Source organism: Neofelis nebulosa, chromosome 18 (assembly GCF_028018385.1).
Source record: "Neofelis nebulosa isolate mNeoNeb1 chromosome 18, mNeoNeb1.pri, whole genome shotgun sequence".
NCBI lineage: Eukaryota > Metazoa > Chordata > Mammalia > Carnivora > Felidae > Neofelis > Neofelis nebulosa.
Genome location: NC_080799.1, coordinates 9,262,622 through 9,279,977, shown reverse-complemented (window position 1 = coordinate 9,279,977; position 17,356 = coordinate 9,262,622). Strand labels below are relative to the sequence as shown.

At 52.0% G+C, this 17,356-nt stretch overlaps 2 protein-coding genes across 3 annotated transcripts in view; one reads left to right on the top strand and one right to left on the bottom strand.

Moving 5' to 3' along the window:
• Nucleotides 1-6,784, bottom strand: part of STYXL1 (serine/threonine/tyrosine interacting like 1) — a 78,330-nt gene extending 71,546 nt beyond the window's left edge. Inside the window, exon 1 of one of the 2 annotated variants that reach the window (XM_058710859.1) lies at nt 6,767-6,784. In XM_058710859.1, coding sequence (XP_058566842.1) covers nt 6,767-6,783 — 17 coding nt within the window. In that variant the 5' untranslated portion in view covers nt 6,784. Of the gene's footprint in view, nt 1-583; nt 742-6,766 lie in introns of those variants that run through there. The other variant, XM_058710858.1, reaches the window with a different exon arrangement.
• On the top strand, nt 43-16,211 carry MDH2 (malate dehydrogenase 2). Its single transcript, XM_058710854.1, has 9 exons — nt 43-224; nt 5,449-5,617; nt 7,416-7,499; nt 8,033-8,142; nt 9,654-9,779; nt 12,428-12,505; nt 13,625-13,724; nt 14,082-14,233; nt 15,896-16,211. Exons 1-9 carry the CDS (start codon nt 159-161, stop codon nt 16,025-16,027), a joined length of 1,017 nt encoding a protein of 338 aa, XP_058566837.1. The 5' UTR covers nt 43-158; the 3' UTR covers nt 16,028-16,211.
• The last annotated feature ends 1,145 nt before the right edge of the window (nt 16,212-17,356 follow it).

The window sequence follows — 17,356 nt, the reverse complement described above, 5'->3', positions numbered from 1 at the left end:
CGAGATTTGGGGGGCGGAGGGCGGAGCCGGAAGCCGGGCCATTCTCGCGAGGCCGGGCGGAGCGGAGCCGGCAGGGCCTGTACACCGTGGAGGTCGTTGGTGTCACTTGCCTCCGCCAGCTCCTTTGCCTGCCGGTCCGCGCCCCTCCCGCTACAGCCATGCTGTCCGCCCTCGCCCGCCCTGCCGGCGCCGCTCTCCGCCGCAGCTTCAGCACCTCAGCCCAGGTAGGCCCGATGAGGGGCTGCCTGCAGGCGGGGGTCCCCTGCCTGGGCCACGTGGGTTCTGGGCTCGCGAGCAGCCCTGATCCCCGGGGCCGCCCTAGATCGCAGGGCGGCCCGGTACCGACCCGCGGCTGTGGCGCCCTGGGCCGGCCCGGTTACTGTGCGGGAAGTGCCAAAAGAAAGCCCGGGAGAAAGTGGTGGGGGGAGTCCCCCAGCTCGTCCTCCGGACCCCAAGAGGACCTGTTCTTGCCCTGCATTCCTTCAGGGTTGAGAAGCCCGGGCTGCTTATTGATAACCAATAACTTTCGGCTGCAGGGCCCGAAAGTAATTTATGCTTGTATGCAACTTTCTATAGTACTAACCTTGTTCTTTCTGTAGCATCCGTACAAATAACGTGTAATTATTAACTCCATAATACAAAATGAGATACCGAGGGTAGGGAACTGGTCCAAGGTTGTTACACAGTCATTTAGCCAGAGGATTAAAAGCCAGCTCTTCCGCTCACCGTCAGTGGCTTTTGAATTACCAAGCTTCCTTTTAAGAACCTAAAGACGCTGCTTCCTCTTAAGGACTCTTTTGAAGGATCCTTCCTGCTGTGGGAGGACTGGGCCTGACCCCAGGTGTGGTGACTGTGCAACACTTGGCCTGGGAGTACTTAACCTAAGCTATTTTTAGGCATCTTCTAGGATGGTGGTTCTCAAACTGGTGTGTGTCAGAATCACCTGAAAGCTAATGCAGACCAGACCCAGGTTCATTGAAGGGAGGGTAGTACCTACACCTTTGTATGTTTATCAGGTGTCCCAGGTGATTCCAATATAACCAAAGTTTGAGAACCCAGGAGATGCCCACGTTGCCTCTTAAGCACTGCATCCAAAAGGGAGGTGATTAGTAAAGGAGATTCCAAATTTCTGCTTTAGCTTCTGTCCTTCAGGTCAGTTGCTTGTGTATTCAGTTCATTTGAAGAGTAAGTACACAGTAATAGCATTGAGTATCCATGCTTGCCAAGATCTGTGCTGGGTGCTGCAGGAGATAAGATGTCTAAGAAGTGGCACTTGAGATAGGCTCAAAAGGAGTAAACTTAGGACAGATGCTGAAGATTGATGCTGAGGAGTGGGGGGAAGGGAACTGATCACAGGTAACACCGTAGGATTTGCCGACAGATGGTCTGATAAATAGGGTTCCAGACGGAGGACACCAAGACTTCAGGCTTTGACATTGCTGATTGCTGAGATGGGAAAGACTGCTGGCAGAGAGTGGATTTGGACAGGGGGAGGCTATCAGGAGCTCAGTTTGAAATGTTGAGTTTAAAATGCGTAGTGGAGGGGCACCTGGGTAGCTCAGCTGGTTGAGCATCGACTCTTGATTTTGGCCCAGGTCATGGTCCCAGAGTCATGGGATTGAGCCCCGCATCAGGCTCCGTGCTGAACATGGAGCCTGCTTAAGACTGTCTCTCCCTCTGCCTCCTCCCCCACTTGCACTCTTTCTCTCTAAAAAATTAAAATAAAATGCATATGGACATAGAAGTGGCAGTATTGATGAAGGCATTAGAGTAAGTCAGAAAGATGAGCTTGATGAGCAAAGTAGGTAACATTGGTCTAGAGACTTTGGATCCTCTATCCTTAACAGTAAAAGTGAATCAAGTGCACAGCCTCAATATATTTATTTCTCCATGTGTGTACTCATATATGTGTTACAACACAAGAAAATAGAACTTTAAAAAGAAACTATAGTAAACTTACATCATAAAGCACACTGAGCAGTGTGCTGTTGACCACCACTCCTCAGCGCAGAAAAGGTCAGCAAGTTTGGAGACTGGTCTTTTAGGAAGAGATCACCAGTTAATCTCTGCAGTACCACAGATTCTCATCACATTGTAAAGATTCCGCCACTGAAGGACTGTGTTTTTATACATGTTAACTAAATTAACGAAACCTTGTAATAGACAAACAATGACATCACCTCAACATTGAAAGTAAAAGCGAGCGAGGAGGTCATCTCGGGTATCATAAGGGAGGAGATTATCTTATGTATCATAAGGGACCGATTCACTTAAGGACCCTGGTGAGGGCATCAGGTCAGTCTGTTTCTTTTTTATTTTATTTTTGAGTAATCTCCATGGGGCTCCATGGTGGATCCACTGCCCTGGTCAGCCTTGGAAGCCGGGCTGAGCAATCTGGGCATGAGGAACTTCAAGGAGATTTTTGAGCAAGGAAGTGAAATGCCCAAAAGTTTAATTTTCTTTTTTTAATGAAATTTTTTATTATGTTTATTTTGAGAGAGAGACAGAGACAGAGTGTGAGCGGGGGAGGGGCAGAGAGAGAGAGAGGGAGACAATCCAAAACAGGCTCCAGGCTCCCAGCTGTCAGCACAGAGCCCCATGCAGGGCTCGAACCCACAAGCCGTGAGATCATGACCTGAGCCGAAGTCAGATGCTTTACTGACTAAGCCACCCAGGTGCCCCTCAAAAGTTTAATTTTCTTTTTTTTTGTTTTTTTAATTTTTTTAATGTTTATTTATTTTTGAGACAGAGAGAGACAGAGCATGAATGGGGGAGGGTCAGAGAGAGAGGGAGACACAGAATCCGAAGCAGGCTCCAGGCTCTGAGCTGTCAGCACAGAGCCCGACGCGGGGCTCGAACTCACGGACCGCGAGATCATGACCTGAGCCGAAGTCGGCCGCTTTACCGACTGAGCCACCCAGGCGCCCCTCAAAAGTTTAATTTTCTGAAGAATGGTTGAAGGTGGTGGTGAGGGGCCAAAGATAGACAATGGAACAGGAACAGAAGTCAGGGACAGGTTGGGAAGGTGTTTGAGATGCCAAGTCCTTCCTGTCTTAACTGGCGGAAGGGAAGGCAGGATAAGGGAAGAGGCAGGAAATGCTTCTAAGGGTTTGGATTTGGGAGAACACAGGTACTATTTGGGAACAGGGTAGGAGAGATAGCATAAACTTATTTAGACAGTTGGAATGTCTAACAGAGCTGGGAATGTGGGAGTTGGAATTTGAGAGTTCCAAGGATTAGAGACAAGACGTGAGAGTGATAACTGAAGGTCTGGAAGTGGATGACATTGCCAGGCCTTGGGTTCTGGTTGATGTGGCTAGTGAGGTCTTCTGGGAAGTCAGGGGTCCCCCTTTACAGTACCAATTTAAAATTTTTTTTTTTTTCAACGTTTTTATTTTTGGACAGAGAGAGACACAGCATGAACGGGGGAGGGGCAGAGACAGAGGGAGACACAGAATCGGAAACAGGCTCCAGGCTCCAAGCCATCAGCCCAGAGCCTGACGCGGGGCTCGAACTCACGGACCGCGAGATCGTGACCTGGCTGAAGTCGGACGCTTAACCGACTGAGCCACCCAGGCGCCCCACAGTACCAATTTAAAAAACAAAACAAAACTGAGTTTGAATTTTAGTTGTTTATGCTTTTAGGGTTTACCTTTCTTAAGCAGATGGCACATGATGGGCGGTTGGTTGGGCTTGGTTTGGGGTTTAGTTTCAGGTTTTGATAACCAAAGTCCATAATTACCAGCATCCGTTGCCGTAGAGATCTGTGTCGATAGTATAAGGACCCTAGATGGCCACATGCAGTGCTTTGGATTTTTGTCTCTGTTTTCTCAGTTTGTCTCCTTCCCTGGCAGCTGCCTGCCTGCCTGCCTGCCAGGAATAATCCCCCTTCTCATTTGTTGGGTTACAGCAGAAACCAGCTCACCGAGGAATTTTGGTTAGGCCTTGAGTGAGCCTTATGGGGAAGGGTACCTTGTGTATAATAAGAGCGAGCTTCAGAGCACTGCTTAGAATAGATCTGTTCTTCTAAGACTTAGTTTTTCTTCTTTTCTTCTTTCTTTCTTTCTTTCTTTCTTTCTTTTTCTTTCTTTCTTTCTTCCTTTCTTTCTTTCTTTCTTTCTTTCCTTTCTTTCCTTTCTTTCCTTTCTTTCTTTCCTTCCTTCCTTCCCAAATTGAAGAATCAAATTGCCTGTGTTTGGCTTGTATCCCACTTCATCAATTCCTTTCATAGGAAAGGTTACCAGGAGGCAGTCATTGAATTAGTTATTCAGGATGGCTGGGGTGAGGGTGGCCTTAATTTAAGTCTCACCTGGTCATCATCCTTCACAGACTCCTCTTCCTCCTTTATGCTGGTATTCATAGGGCTCTGTCTCTAGTGCTCCTGTCACTCTGTGTTCTCTTTTGTGCCTTGTCCGTGGCTACCATTAATCCCAGTGCAGATGGATAGGACCTCCAGACCAAGCTTAAAGGCAACGTTGTCTGCTTAAGCCAGGAAGCTGTCATCCCAGATTTGTCCCTCTGCTCACCATCTGGATAGAGGGAGAGGGGAGGGAGTAACTGAATCACTTGTAGCTCACCCATCCTTCATGCTTGCCTTTATCCCACCCTTGAATCATGCTTGGACTATTGCAGTAGTCTCCCTGCCTCCATTCTTGAAGATCTACGTCTGTCTTCCATTCTGCCTCATAACTTTGTAAAACACAGTTCTGGACATGCTTTTCCCAGCTTTTAAGGCCTTTCAGTGGTCCTCCTTTGCCCAAAAGAACTCGATGCACTCTGCTAGGCCCTTAGCTTTGGCCCTACCTTCTTCCTTCCTCCACGTGTGTCCAGCAATGCTCGAGCCATAGAGGACTGTTTCCCTTCAGTAGGCCATATTCCATACTCCTCCCCCTGGCATCCATCTGGTAAACTCCTACTCATCCTTCAAAATCCCCCCCAAACAGCTCGTTCTCTTTGTACCGCTACCTTTCCCGGCATCTACCTGTGTGGCGCTTGTCACACTAGATGCCCCTTACCCCGTCTGCACGTCTTCCAGCTCGCAGGCCTTGTTGTAGTTGGCAAGTCATTCTAGCGTGTGGCAGGTAGGAAGTCCGCATCCCCAAGTACCGTGACAGCCTGCTGGTAGGTGCTTGCATGCGTGTGTGTATAGTTTTTAAAACTACAGGCTGCAGGGAAGGCAGCCTGAGTGAGGCTTGTTCCCCTTGCGGAGGGTGTGTGCAGTACGACCCGGACGGTGACAACATCTGTAGACCTAAGTTCCTCATTTTCCTGAGATAAGCTTCTGTGTTTCAAAAGAAAACTGGACCTTTGGACTGGTCGAAATACAATTGTGTCTTCTTTGGCACCATGGCCATAAAGGAGGCCCAGTGTGGTATTTTACAGGCTGTCATGTGAATACTTTTAATGCCGATTCTATATTAAGAGTCCTTTCTCTGTGCCCCTTTACAGAACAATGCTAAAGTAGCCGTGTTAGGGGCTTCTGGAGGAATTGGGCAGCCCCTTTCGCTTCTCCTCAAGAACAGCCCCTTGGTGAGCCGCCTGACCCTCTACGACATTGCTCACACACCCGGAGTGGCTGCAGATCTGAGCCACATCGAGACCAGAGCAGCTGTGAAAGGTACTGGGCACGCTGACCCTGGACTCTGCTTCTCTTCTCCCCGGTAGACCGGGATCCAAGCCGTAGAATAGAATTCTTCGACGAAACTACATCAGAGCCAGGGTTTCCATGTTCATCGTAGAACTGAATTTCACAAGTAATTAATGTCTTTCTGGACTTGAGCCTGTAAAAATTATATAGCAATATCTTTCAGAAGAAAACAAAGGTGGTCTAATCTTCCCATTTTTAATTTTTTCTAATTTGAAAAGACAATAGGATCAGGAAGGGGAATTTGGGGGGACTTATATATCCTGGTTATTTTAACTTTTTTTTTTTTTTTAAAGTTTACTTTTGAGAGAGAGAGAGCATGCGAGCGGGGCAGGGGCAGAGAGACAGCGGGACAGAGGATCTAAAGCAGGCTCTGTGCTGATAGCAGAGAGCCCGATATGGGGCTTGAACTCAGAAAACCATGAGATCATGGCCTGAGCCGAAGTCAGAAGTTCAACTGACTGAGCCACCCAGGCGCCCCTTACCTTTACTTTGTAGCAGTATTTATCCGTGTTACCAAATTGGTTAAACCATTTTTTTTTTAAGTTTATTCTTAGAGCGAGAATATGTACACACACACACACGCACACACACACACACACGCACGCACACACACGCACGCATACACATGCACGAGTGGGGGACGGGCAGAGAGAGACTCCCAAGCAGCCTCCACACTCAGTGCAGAACCCAACATGGGGTTCAATCCCACAACCCTGAAGTCATGACCTGAGCCGAAATCAAGAGTGGGATCCTCAATTGACTGAGCCACCCATGCGCCCCTTGGTTAAATCATTTTTAAGGCAATTCTGTAGTTGGTCACTGATTTATTATGCCCGTCCTGTTGGCCTTTGGGCTATTTCCTGTGTTTCTCCACTGGAGACACAAACACAGCTGTGACGAACATCTTCATCTTCACATCTTGTTTCTTAGGATTCCAAAAGTGGAATCAGGAGGTGTGACTATGTCAAAGATTATACCGTATTATACACCAAATGGCGGTGCATCGCGGTGGCAGTGATCCGTCTCTGCTGACGGTGTATGGAAGTGCCCTGTGTGGTGGTGTTTACACGCATCCTCCGCTGGTGCAAACAGCTCAGGAGGTCAACTGTCAGAACTTACGTTTTTGTGCCTTCCATAGCCTCAGTTGGTTTGCTCGTCCTCTTTCAGGTCTTCTGGAAGGTCCTGCAATAAGGAAAAAGTTCAAATCAAAGCAGATTTTGGTCACTGGAGCAAATTTCCCTTGAAATCTTTGAAAATGGACCTTTTCCCCTACGAGCAAGCAAACTAGATTCAAACGCTTAGAGTCCTGCGTTGTCAGCTCTGTGACTTTCTTTCATGGCGCTCAGTGTGCCTTCTGATCTGACCCCGAGATGGAGCTTTCGTCAGGATGATTGGGGAGGGAGATAAGCAGCTCTTTGACCTGGGGGCTGAGAAGGCCTTTCAGGAGCTAGCGGGTCAGGTGAAGGCAAACAGCGGACTTGGTTTGGTTTGGGGAAAACCTCTAGGGTTGGTCCATTCTGAATGGGTCGGGGGCTGGGCAGTTGGCGGCTGGAGGAAAGTAGCGTGAGAGAGTGCCGGGATTGTCAAACTCATGGGCATTAGTGGCCAGGAAGCACTTCACAGGTGGGCCTTGCACCTGAGGCCTTCAGTCGGCGTCGGACCCGGGTGGGGCTGGCCATCTTCCCCAGCTCTGTCCCCAAAGATGTGCTCGCCTGCCCAGATCAGAAACGGTGAACTTGCTCTTTCCTGGGGGGATGGTATTTTCTAGGCTACCTCGGACCTGAGCAGCTGCCAGACTGCCTGAAAGGTTGTGATGTGGTGGTTATTCCCGCAGGAGTCCCGAGAAAACCAGGTGTGTGTTTGAAAGCCCTGCCTAGTGTCTCCCTGCGGGTCAGGTGAGGAAGTGGTTTTCCTTTAAACTGGATCAAGTCATTGTTTCCATGGCAGAGAAAAATTCCAAAGGCTCCCCAGTACCTGCGGGATAGAGGGAAATCTCCTCCTTGGCCTGGCAAAAGACTTACACGCGTCTGCTGTGTCTGTCCCCTGCTCAGTCTGGTGCTTCTGTGCCCGCTGTCCGCGTGGAGTGCCCTTTCCTTCACCCGCCCCTCGGGAATTCTCACTGATCCTGGATGATCCTCCTCAGATCCCTCCCTCCCTGGTTCTTCCCCACACTCCACCCCCTCCACCCCCTCCACCCCCTCCACCCCCTCCACCAGCCTCTGTTTGGGCACGTGTCACACTAGGTTGTTTCTCCTACAAGATAGATTTCCTTGGAAGGGGGACCCTGTCTCACCCAGGGTATCTAACAACCGTAACAGAGCACTTGTTACACCTTTGGCAATTCCTTCCATGCTCTGTGAGCATGTTGAATTGGGTCGTTCTCAGGCATGACACGAGATGATCTGTTCAACACCAATGCCTCCATCGTGGCCACCCTGACCGCTGCCTGCGCCCAGCATTGCCCCGAGGCCATGATCTGCATCATTTCAAACCCGGTAAGTGCCTCTGGCAGGTAGGCCATGAATACTGTGCCGAAAGCTCAAAATTAGCAAAAGTGTGCAGATATGCTTACAGGGACAAATATCCGGTTAAGGTGCTGCAGGGGACAGATTGGATGAAGTAACTGGGAATTTCAGCCTGGGTTTTCCACCATTTGTGTGCCTTTGGGCAAATCACTTCCCCTCTCTGTGTCTTAGTTTCTCCACCTGAAAAGTCCGTCATTGTTGTTTTAATGTTTATTTATTTATTTTGAGAGAGCACGTGCACGTGTGCAAGAGGGAGAGGGACAGAGAGAGAGAGAATCCCAGACAGGCTCCGCTGTCCACACAGATGCGGGGCTCGATCCCACAACCCTGAGATCATGACCTGAGCTGAAATCAAGAGTTGGATGCTCAACCGAACGAGCCACCCAGGCGCCCTGGAAAAGTCCATTCTTTAGGCTCCATTCAACCCTGATGGTTGTGGCCTGTTGACTTCTTCTACTGTATTCTACTCGGGGTTTGCCCTTCCTGGTTCCCTGTCACACTTGCACAGCCACCCCAGGCCCTGCTCACGGGTTTTTGTAGGGAGCTTATCCTCCAAACCTGAAAGCACACGTGCTGTCTCCTCCCCGAGAAGACGGCGTGGCCCCCAAGCCTCCCCAGCAGCCCGGGTTGCATTTAACCACAGCCCTCTCCGTGCCTCCCTCCTGGGTGAATCTGGTCTCTGAGGATCGGGTTCTGGATAGAAGTGCAGCCACAGTGGTGTTGACTGGGGATGTGCCTGCCAATCCACGAGATTGTGCCCCACGAGAGGCTGTGCCCGGTGCCTCTGAGAAGCGGATCTCCACCTGGCTCACCCTCCTCGGGGCATCCAGTCAGCCATGGAAAGCAGCTGCTGCTGGGAAGCTAACCTGGTGCCTGATAGAAGTCCTGCCGTTTTCTTTTGTTTTTATTACATGTTTTCTATGCACCCGGCAACGTGTCCGCACTTGCTGTATATTAAGTCCTATAACCCTCACAGCCTCGTGGACTAGTTGCCTCCTCTGTGTTACGGTGAGGAACCAAGTCCTAGGAGTTGAGGAAGCTTGCCCAGGGTTGCCTCGCAGCGCAGCAGAGCTGGGACTTGACCCCGAGCCCTCGGTCTCTGGCCGTGTGCGATGCCGTCCTGTTTTAGGAATGGCCGTTCAGGTGTCAGCCCCAGCTGGGGAGGACGGTGTCCGGTGGAGCCGTCCTCACGATTTAGGTCGATAGCTGGCAAGGCACGTGCCCATTGGAGCTGTGGGCCCAGAAGCCACTAGGGGTAAACAGCACCTGCCAAGACGAAGGGCTCTTTGTTCACATCAGGGGGAAAAGAGGAAGTTGGCCCACGGTGACCTGTTCTGTCTTGAGGGTGACTTGCTTGTAAACAGCGGAGCAGTTTGGCACCTTAGGACTTATTAATGGTCTGGGGAAGAGACTTGTCCTTCCGTCGCATGCCTCTTCTCTCAGAATGCAGGGCAAGTTACGCCACTCTCTCGATCTACTAGGTTAACTCCACCATCCCGATCACGGCGGAAGTTTTCAAGAAGCATGGAGTATACAACCCCAATAAAATCTTCGGGGTGACAACCCTGGACATTGTCAGAGCCAACACTTTTATTGCAGAACTGAAGGTAAGAGTTGCGCCGGATATTTTTCAAGTTATGTTCCTGGCTGTCCTTGGCTGACCTATGGGCATAGGAGACCAGGCACTTAACACATCACTTGGGACTCCAGAGTCATCAGTGTTCTTGGGGCTTGCCCCTGTTGGGGAGAGTTGCCCTCACGCTTTCTTGGGCAATCCACACAGGCCCATGCAGGTTTGAACCATGGCCAGCTTCAGTCTTGACTCGATTCTGTCTGTCCTCCCTGGTGCCTTATGGGTCCAGGCTTTTCCTGGGTTTCTCGCTGGCTCAGCTGGGTTGTACTCTCCAAGTTCATTGCCTCTGAAAATTAGAACTAACAGGATTTACCTGCTGATTGTTAGACAAATGGTAAAGTTGGCAAACACGAAGAACTAAGGAAGGTTCCAGAAGGCCCGAGGTGTCAGGACTTTCGTTGCTGATGGATAGTTCTGGCTCCCTTCTTGGGTTGCCTCAGCGAGTTCGCATCTGGCCGGTTGCCTGCGGCTCCTTGGGCTGCCGACTGAGCTGCCAGGCCTGTCCTGGGGTGGGTTCGACACGGGCACCAGCTCTGGCGTCCTCGGTGCCTCTCGTTGGTCGCTTCCGAGTCTTGGGGTGTGGATCCAGCAGAACCACTTCCTCTGACCTAAAGAAGTGCCCTTCCTGAGCTTCAGGCCGTTTTTTTCTGACTTTGCAGATGAGGGGGACTCTAAAGTAGGAACAGGGGTCATGCGCACGGCCAAGCAAGGAGGGCACACACGACACCATTGACCTTCGTTGTACCCCCTGCTCCCTGTGCGCCTGGCAGGTTTGCCTCTGAGGCGTGACACCCTGCTTCAGCTCGTGCTGCGGCGCGTCCCCAGCTTCTGTGCTAGGCGCGGGTGTCCCAGAGATCCAGAAGATAGGGGAGCCCTTGGGATTCAAGAGACAATATTATCGAGTAACCGGTTCGGCGCGGGCGTGTAGGGCGGTTGTCTGAGTCAGGACCAGCTTTCTGGGTGAGCTTGTGCTCAGCTGAGTCTGACCGAGAACGGGCCGAGAGGGTGGGGTTCGGGCTTCCTGAGGCTCCCAGCCCAGTTTCATGGAAGCCACAGTGCTCATTCCCTTTGGGCTCTCGTGGTGCTACCAGCTCTTGGCCGAAGCACACCATCTCCCCCAGGCCCCAGACCTGCGGCAACACACTGGCTACATGGGGCTGGTTTGGTTACTTAGAATTACATAAAACTAGAAATCCGTGTCCTCGTTGCACTGGCCACATTTCAGATGTGGCTTCTGTGTTCTCGCAGAAAGTTCTGGACGGTGCTATCGTAGCCAGAGAAGTTCTGTTTGAGGTGGAGGAAGGGGGGTGTCTTGGCCCCTGGCAGAGACTCTAATGCTTGTCAGGCTTCAGTTCAGTGAATTGCCCTTTACCTCAGGTCTCTGGCGTTCTCAGAAAATCCTGAATTGTATCAGGAATGAATGTTGGCCCTTAAACCTCCAGCGTCTGGACCCTCCTCAGTCCCTCGGCCATCTCTTGCCCCCTTTGCCACCTTCTCTTTGCATTTCTGCTGATGTTGTAGGTATTTCTTGTACCCTAGGCCTCTGCTCATTTAGCCTAGAAAACGCTTCCTTTGGCAAAGTCCTCCTGCTGCTTCCCAGATGAAGTTAAGTCTCTCCCAAGAAGGCTCTCCCAGGCTAAGGAAGTGCTACCCTTCCAAGGCCGCCCCATGCGGCTGTCTTAGCACATGACAGTGGGACGTCATTTGTGTCTGTCTTGTAATCGACAGTGAGTGTCTCAAAAACGGGGGCTCTGTCTGTCCACGCCTGTGTCCCTGGTGACCAGCACACTGCCTTGGCACAGAGGTACCTCCACGTGAGCCCCCTGCTCCATGAACTTGATCCAGCTGTGTCCCCCTTCCCGGGCAAGGCTGGTTCCTAACTGAGGGCTGCTCTCTTTAACAGCCACGGCATTTGAGAAAAGTGGCATCATTTGGGGACTGCTCACTTCCCTCCCATAACTCCCACCAGATTCCTTTTTTTGACCGTCTTAAGAAATACCTGGTCCACAGATTTGTGGGGGCGTTGTGCCTCCGGTTTAACAAACGAATCAGCCTCTTCTGGCAGGCCCCCACAAAGAACCATGGGGTTTTGACCCCTTACAACTCAGTTTTATTCTGTCCTGATCACAGATTGAGCTGACAGAGTTCTTCTCACCCCCGGGTTTCCTAGAATTGTTTTTGAATTTTGCTCTAGAATGAAGGCAAGGGAATTTGACTTGTTGTCTCTGACACAGTGTAGGGACATGAGTCTGGGCTTGTGCTAGGAGAATGACATTAGCTCTGGGGAAGACGACGGTCATCCTCAGGTTCTGAGAAGATACCAGACTGACGAGGATCACCGGGGGGGACCCTACATGGAGGCCGTTTTCTGCTCACTGTAAAGGAAGACCCTCGTAGTAACCTTCCCAGATGACGCGTCACTCCGCACTGCCCCGTTCACACTGCTGCTCCACCATGTGGTGGGGCCGGGGGAGGGACTCTAAATACAGCTGGACTCAGTCTTTTGTGGTTTCTTTGTTCTGAGTTCCGTGGGTTTTTCCAGGATCGGTGCTTTAGGTGGATATGACATTTTATACTCAAAGAGCTTTAAAAATTAACAAAGCTTCATACTCTGGTGGCCAGGGTTTGGATCCAGCTCGAGTCAATGTTCCTGTCATTGGTGGCCATGCTGGGAAGACCATCATCCCCCTTATCTCTCAGGTAAGTGCGTCACCTTTGCCAGGAAGCCTTAGGATCACGAACGCCTTTCAGGGGTTCCGCTTTGAGGCACTAAAGACAGACTGACAAAGAACTCAGCATCTTTGTATTTCGAGAGGATTCCTGCTGTGGTTACGGCCCGCCCATTGTCTGGGGGGCTCTCGAGTGGCCAGTGGGGCTGCGGTTGGGCTCCGGCAAGTCGGGGTCCACACCTGCGGGAGTGAGCGCGGTCAGAAGGTGCTCGCGGCGGCCTGCTCCCAACACGGCGAGACTGCCGTGGGGACCGCTGAATTCCCGGGTAGGTCAGAGCAGGCAAAGCTGTTGTGTTTAAAAACGAGTAGAGACCAGGTGAACGCCACCGCGAATGAGGAAAATGAAACCAGTGTCCTGATCCCCGAGTTTAATGCACACGGAAGGACTCAAAATATTTGTGGTGTCCTCACCAGAAGTGCATAACGTTGTAAGAAAAGCATGAGGGAAATCTCCCGTAAATCTAAATTGAGAGACATTCTACAAAATGAGCAGTCAGTACTCTTGACAAGTGTCCCGGAAGACGGGACCACTAAGGAGTAGACTGAGCTGGGATAACCATCCGCTGGGGTCCTGGATCAGAAAAGGGACAGGAAAGGGACAGCAGTGGGGAAGTGGGTGACCTCTGGGTGGGGCCCGTAGTCAACATATCGATGAAGATTTTTCTGTTCCTTAGAATTGCCCCGTGGTTACGTGAGATGCTAACGTTAGGGTAGGCTGGGTGAGGGAAATCTTTGTGCTGTTTTTACGACTCTTCGCTAAATCTAAAATTAGTCCAAAATACTAAAAGTTCTTTAAAAATGAGTAGGAACCGGGAGTGCCTGGCTGGCTCAGTCACTGGAGCCTATGACTCTTAATCTCAGGGTCGTGAGTTCAAGCCCCAGGTTGGGTGTGGAACCCACTTAAAAAAAAAAAAAATGAGTAGGGACCGCACTACACCTCCCAAAAAGGTGACGTACTTTAAAGCAAAGGTGGTCTTGGTATCCCGTGCAGTGGCGGTGGGGGGGTCCTGCCATGACAGGGGGAGGGAACATGGGGTCTGGGAGTGGCAGCAGCCCCTGCTCACGTGCTCCCTGTGACTTTGGCCTGCAGTGTACTCCCAAGGTGGACCTACCCCAGGACCAGCTGACAGCCGTCACTGGGCGGATCCAGGAGGCCGGCACGGAGGTGGTGAAGGCCAAAGCTGGAGCAGGTAGATTCTTGGGGGACGACCCCCGTGTGGGGTGCTGATGCCAGAGGCCCTCCAGCTCACGGCTGAAGACTGGAAGGGCCCGGGCAGGCAGCGAACCCTTCTCTTAGCTTCAGATGTGTTCACTGGGTGGGCCCATCCCGCAGCAGAGGGCAGCTCGGCTGTGTGGCATGGAAGGGTGTCTGAGCTTGGCGAAGCCAGTTGTGTGCCATTCATGAGTTTGTAAAATGAAGAGACGCTGACTGAATTCTTCACCGCTAAAGGGGAAGATGTGGAAGATGTTACTTAGCTGACAGGGTGGCCTCTCCTGGGCTTTGCGGTCCCGGTGCTGGCTTGGCTAACCTGCCCGTGCCCTCCTAGGCTCTGCCACCCTGTCTATGGCATACGCCGGAGCCCGGTTTGTCTTCTCCCTCGTGGATGCCATCAACGGAAAGGAAGGAGTTGTCGAATGTTCCTTCGTTAAATCCCAAGAAACAGACTGTCCCTATTTCTCCACACCTTTACTGCTGGGGGTACGTATCCTGGAGGCTGTGTCTTGGGCTCGCGGAAGGAGGCTCATTGTCTATGCTTAAGGTCGGGAGCCCTGGCTGTTTGCTCTGTAATTTGGTTTCCCGTTGTGCGGTAACTGTATCCCGGTGCCTGGCCTGCACTGGGGTTTGGAGGGTGGACGCACATCATAGAATTAAGAGCAGGGAGAAACCTCAGGGTGAGGGGGGCTGCGTAGGAACCCACTGGCACGTGAATCCCTTCCCTGTGGCTCTGCTGGCTGGTCAGCGCAGCTGTCTCAGTGTGTTTCTTTCTTTTTTGTTTTAATTTTTTTTTAATGTTTCTTCTTGAGAAGAACAGAGACAGAGCACGAGCTGGGGAGGGGCAGAGCGAGAATGAGACACAGAATCCGAAGCAGGCTCCAGGCTCTGCGCTGTCAGTACAGAGCCCAATGCGGGGCTCGAACCCACAAGCTGTGAGATCATGACCTGAGCTGAAGTCGGACACTCAACCGACTGAGCCACCCAGGCACCCCTCGCTGTGTTTCTTGATGAGACACGTGTTCTGTCTCCAGGCAGCCGTGGGCACTTCTGGAGGAAAAGGCTTCCCTTCCCCATCCTGTGTGACGTCGCCCCGTGGCTCATGCTTGTTCATTCTTGCTCTGACCTCGGGGCGCGCCGAGCCCCGTCCCTCTTCCGGGGAGGCCTGGAGAGCTGGCAGAGCTGTGATATTTTCCAGCTCAGGTGCCCCTGCTCCCTTGCTCTTGCCCCTACCGGTTTTCTTCCTGGAATGTGTTGCAGACCCCCTTGGAACCGTGGTGTCTGGGATAGAGCCCCTCTGGCCCCAGTGCTTGGCTTCAGTCAGGCTGTTTTGGAGGCAGCTGTCCAGTCTGATGACCCTCCCCAAGCCTTCAGGGAGCAGAAACCCCTAAGTCTCACTCTGTTTCTGACGTGCGGGTGGCTGCTGACGTCAGGCAGATGTGTGGTTGCCTTCATCTTCTCCCCAGAAAGGAACTGTGTGGTGACATGCCAAGCCACCCAGGGGCCCTTCCCACAGATGCCCTGGTGTCCAAAGATCCCGGAGACAATGGCCCCGGGCCTCGGGGACTCCGTGTGGTGGAGAGACCCACTAAACAGACTAATGCCGTGACCAGTGTGGTGGGGCAGGCCCTGGAGTCAGGGAGGGCTCTCCAGGGAGATGGCCTGGAAGCCTCCCCTGCTCACACAGACACCAGCTCAACCGTGGAGGTGACACGGTGACAGACACCTGTTGTTTTCCTGATGTCACATCGGACCCGGGTGGCTATTACCAACTCGGGGAAAAGACTAGAACCCAAAAGTATGCTCTGTGTTGGGAAGAAAAACATTCGGCGCTGCTAACGACCAAGCACCCTGGGTGCCAAGTCGCCCGCGTGTGTTCTCACCGCCTCCTTTGAGGTGGAGAGTATGCCCGTTTTCTAGATGAGGAAACCGCCTTGGCCAGAGTGCACATGGTGTGAGTGACCGAGTCCAGATCCCAGCCGAGGATCGTCTGCCTGAAGCCCAGGCTCGGGGCAGAGCCGTGAAGTTCCATGGCAGGTTTTGCTCAACAGCCTCGTCCACAGAAACTGGCTGTAAAATTTACAGTATTTTTAGCGGTTGTTGTTAATTTCAGAATTGTCCGTTTTTACCACCTCCTCTCTCCTCCAGAAAAAGGGCATCGAGAAGAACCTAGGCATCGGCAAGATCTCTCCTTTCGAAGAGAAGATGATCACCGAAGCCCTCCCTGAGCTGAAGGCCTCCATCAAGAAAGGAGAAGAGTTCGTGAAGAACATGAAATGAGAGGGCAGTTGGTGAGCGGTCCGCGTCCCTAACTTATGAAGGCATCATGTCCCTGTAAAGCCGTCTCACACCCCTTCGTGTTTCAGTCGCGTTACCCACGAGTGTTGTGTTAACGTTGCCGCCCCTTCCAAATCGTGGGTCTGTCTGTGGGTGCCTCAATAAAAGCAGGCTCTGAATTTCTTTATCAAGGTCTCCGTAAACGTGCTTTCTTCCCCCTGCTTCAGAGGGCCTGGCATCACGAATCGGAAGATGTTATTTACATATTAGACTGACGCATGATGGTTTCATCAGTAGCTTCGAGAACATCTAGAATCTTTATCAGTGGCTGTCCCCCCCCCCCCCCCCAACCCTGCCCTGCAACAATGTGTCCCTCAGCTGTGCAAACTGAGGAGGGCTCGGCTCCGATTCCTGAGTCCTTGGAACGCAGCTGTGGCGGGGTGACAGCTGGTGGCACTTGCCCAGCTGCCCTTTTCCATCCCCAGTTCTTCCCACATGGTGGTTTCTGCCTAAGCAGACCGCTCCATCGTCTACGCTGGAGCTGCCTTGGCTGACTTCCGTCTCTCTCTGAACCCCATCGTCCCCTCACCAGGTCCGGGTGTTCAGAGACGGGGACTGCCCCAGGCAGAGTTGTGAGGAAAGTGGGGGCAGGAGCAGAAAAAACCAAAACGCCAGCTGCCGTGGCTGCGCTGGGGACACAAGAAGGCTGGCTCCGTGTCTTCATCAGAGGCCTAAAAAGGAACTTGGTTGTATTCTCTGGCCTTAGCGTAAATGGGGGGGACCTATTCCCATCGTCCGTGCCTGAGAAGGAACGTGGTGGTGACAACTGGATGAACTTAAGTGAAGGGCAAAAGGGCAGGTGGGGGCGGAGCTGAGCCCGGCGCCCAACACCCATGTGTCTACAGCAGCTTCTCTTTAAAACGGACGGACGTTATCATTGTGACATCGTTGTTTTGTTACGAGTCCTCAATATGTGTCTGCTGCTTAAAACCTAAAACAGCAGCCAAAAAATAAAGCAGGAAAATAATCGCTGGTAATAGAATCTGTCCTCTTGCTTATTTCGTAAGTTAACACTTCATGTGCCAGTTTGCATGCAGCCCACGCTTCCAGTTCTCTTACTGTAAAACAACCGCCCCCCCCCCCCCAAGTCTAGTTGCTCGAGAGCCACTTTATGCACCTCCCCCCCTTTCTGCATGTGGACAAGGTTCTGCTGGGTGGTCCCCACCCCACCAGGTGCAGGAACTGGCCAGTCTGGCCCATTGGAGACTATAGCTCGCCATGGCTGGTGTTGGGGGGACCCTGGGGCAGCCAGGCTTGTCACTCTCCACGGGG

Coding starts and splice junctions, on each gene's coding strand:
- MDH2 (XM_058710854.1), top strand. CDS start 159: ATGCTGTCCGCCCTCGCCCGCCCTGCCGGCGCCGCTCTCCGCCGCAGC. Junction 7,500..8,032: donor AGGAGTCCCGAGAAAACCAG/GTGTGTGTTTGA, acceptor GGTCGTTCTCAG/GCATGACACGAGATGATCTG. Junction 12,506..13,624: donor TCATCCCCCTTATCTCTCAG/GTAAGTGCGTCA, acceptor TTTGGCCTGCAG/TGTACTCCCAAGGTGGACCT.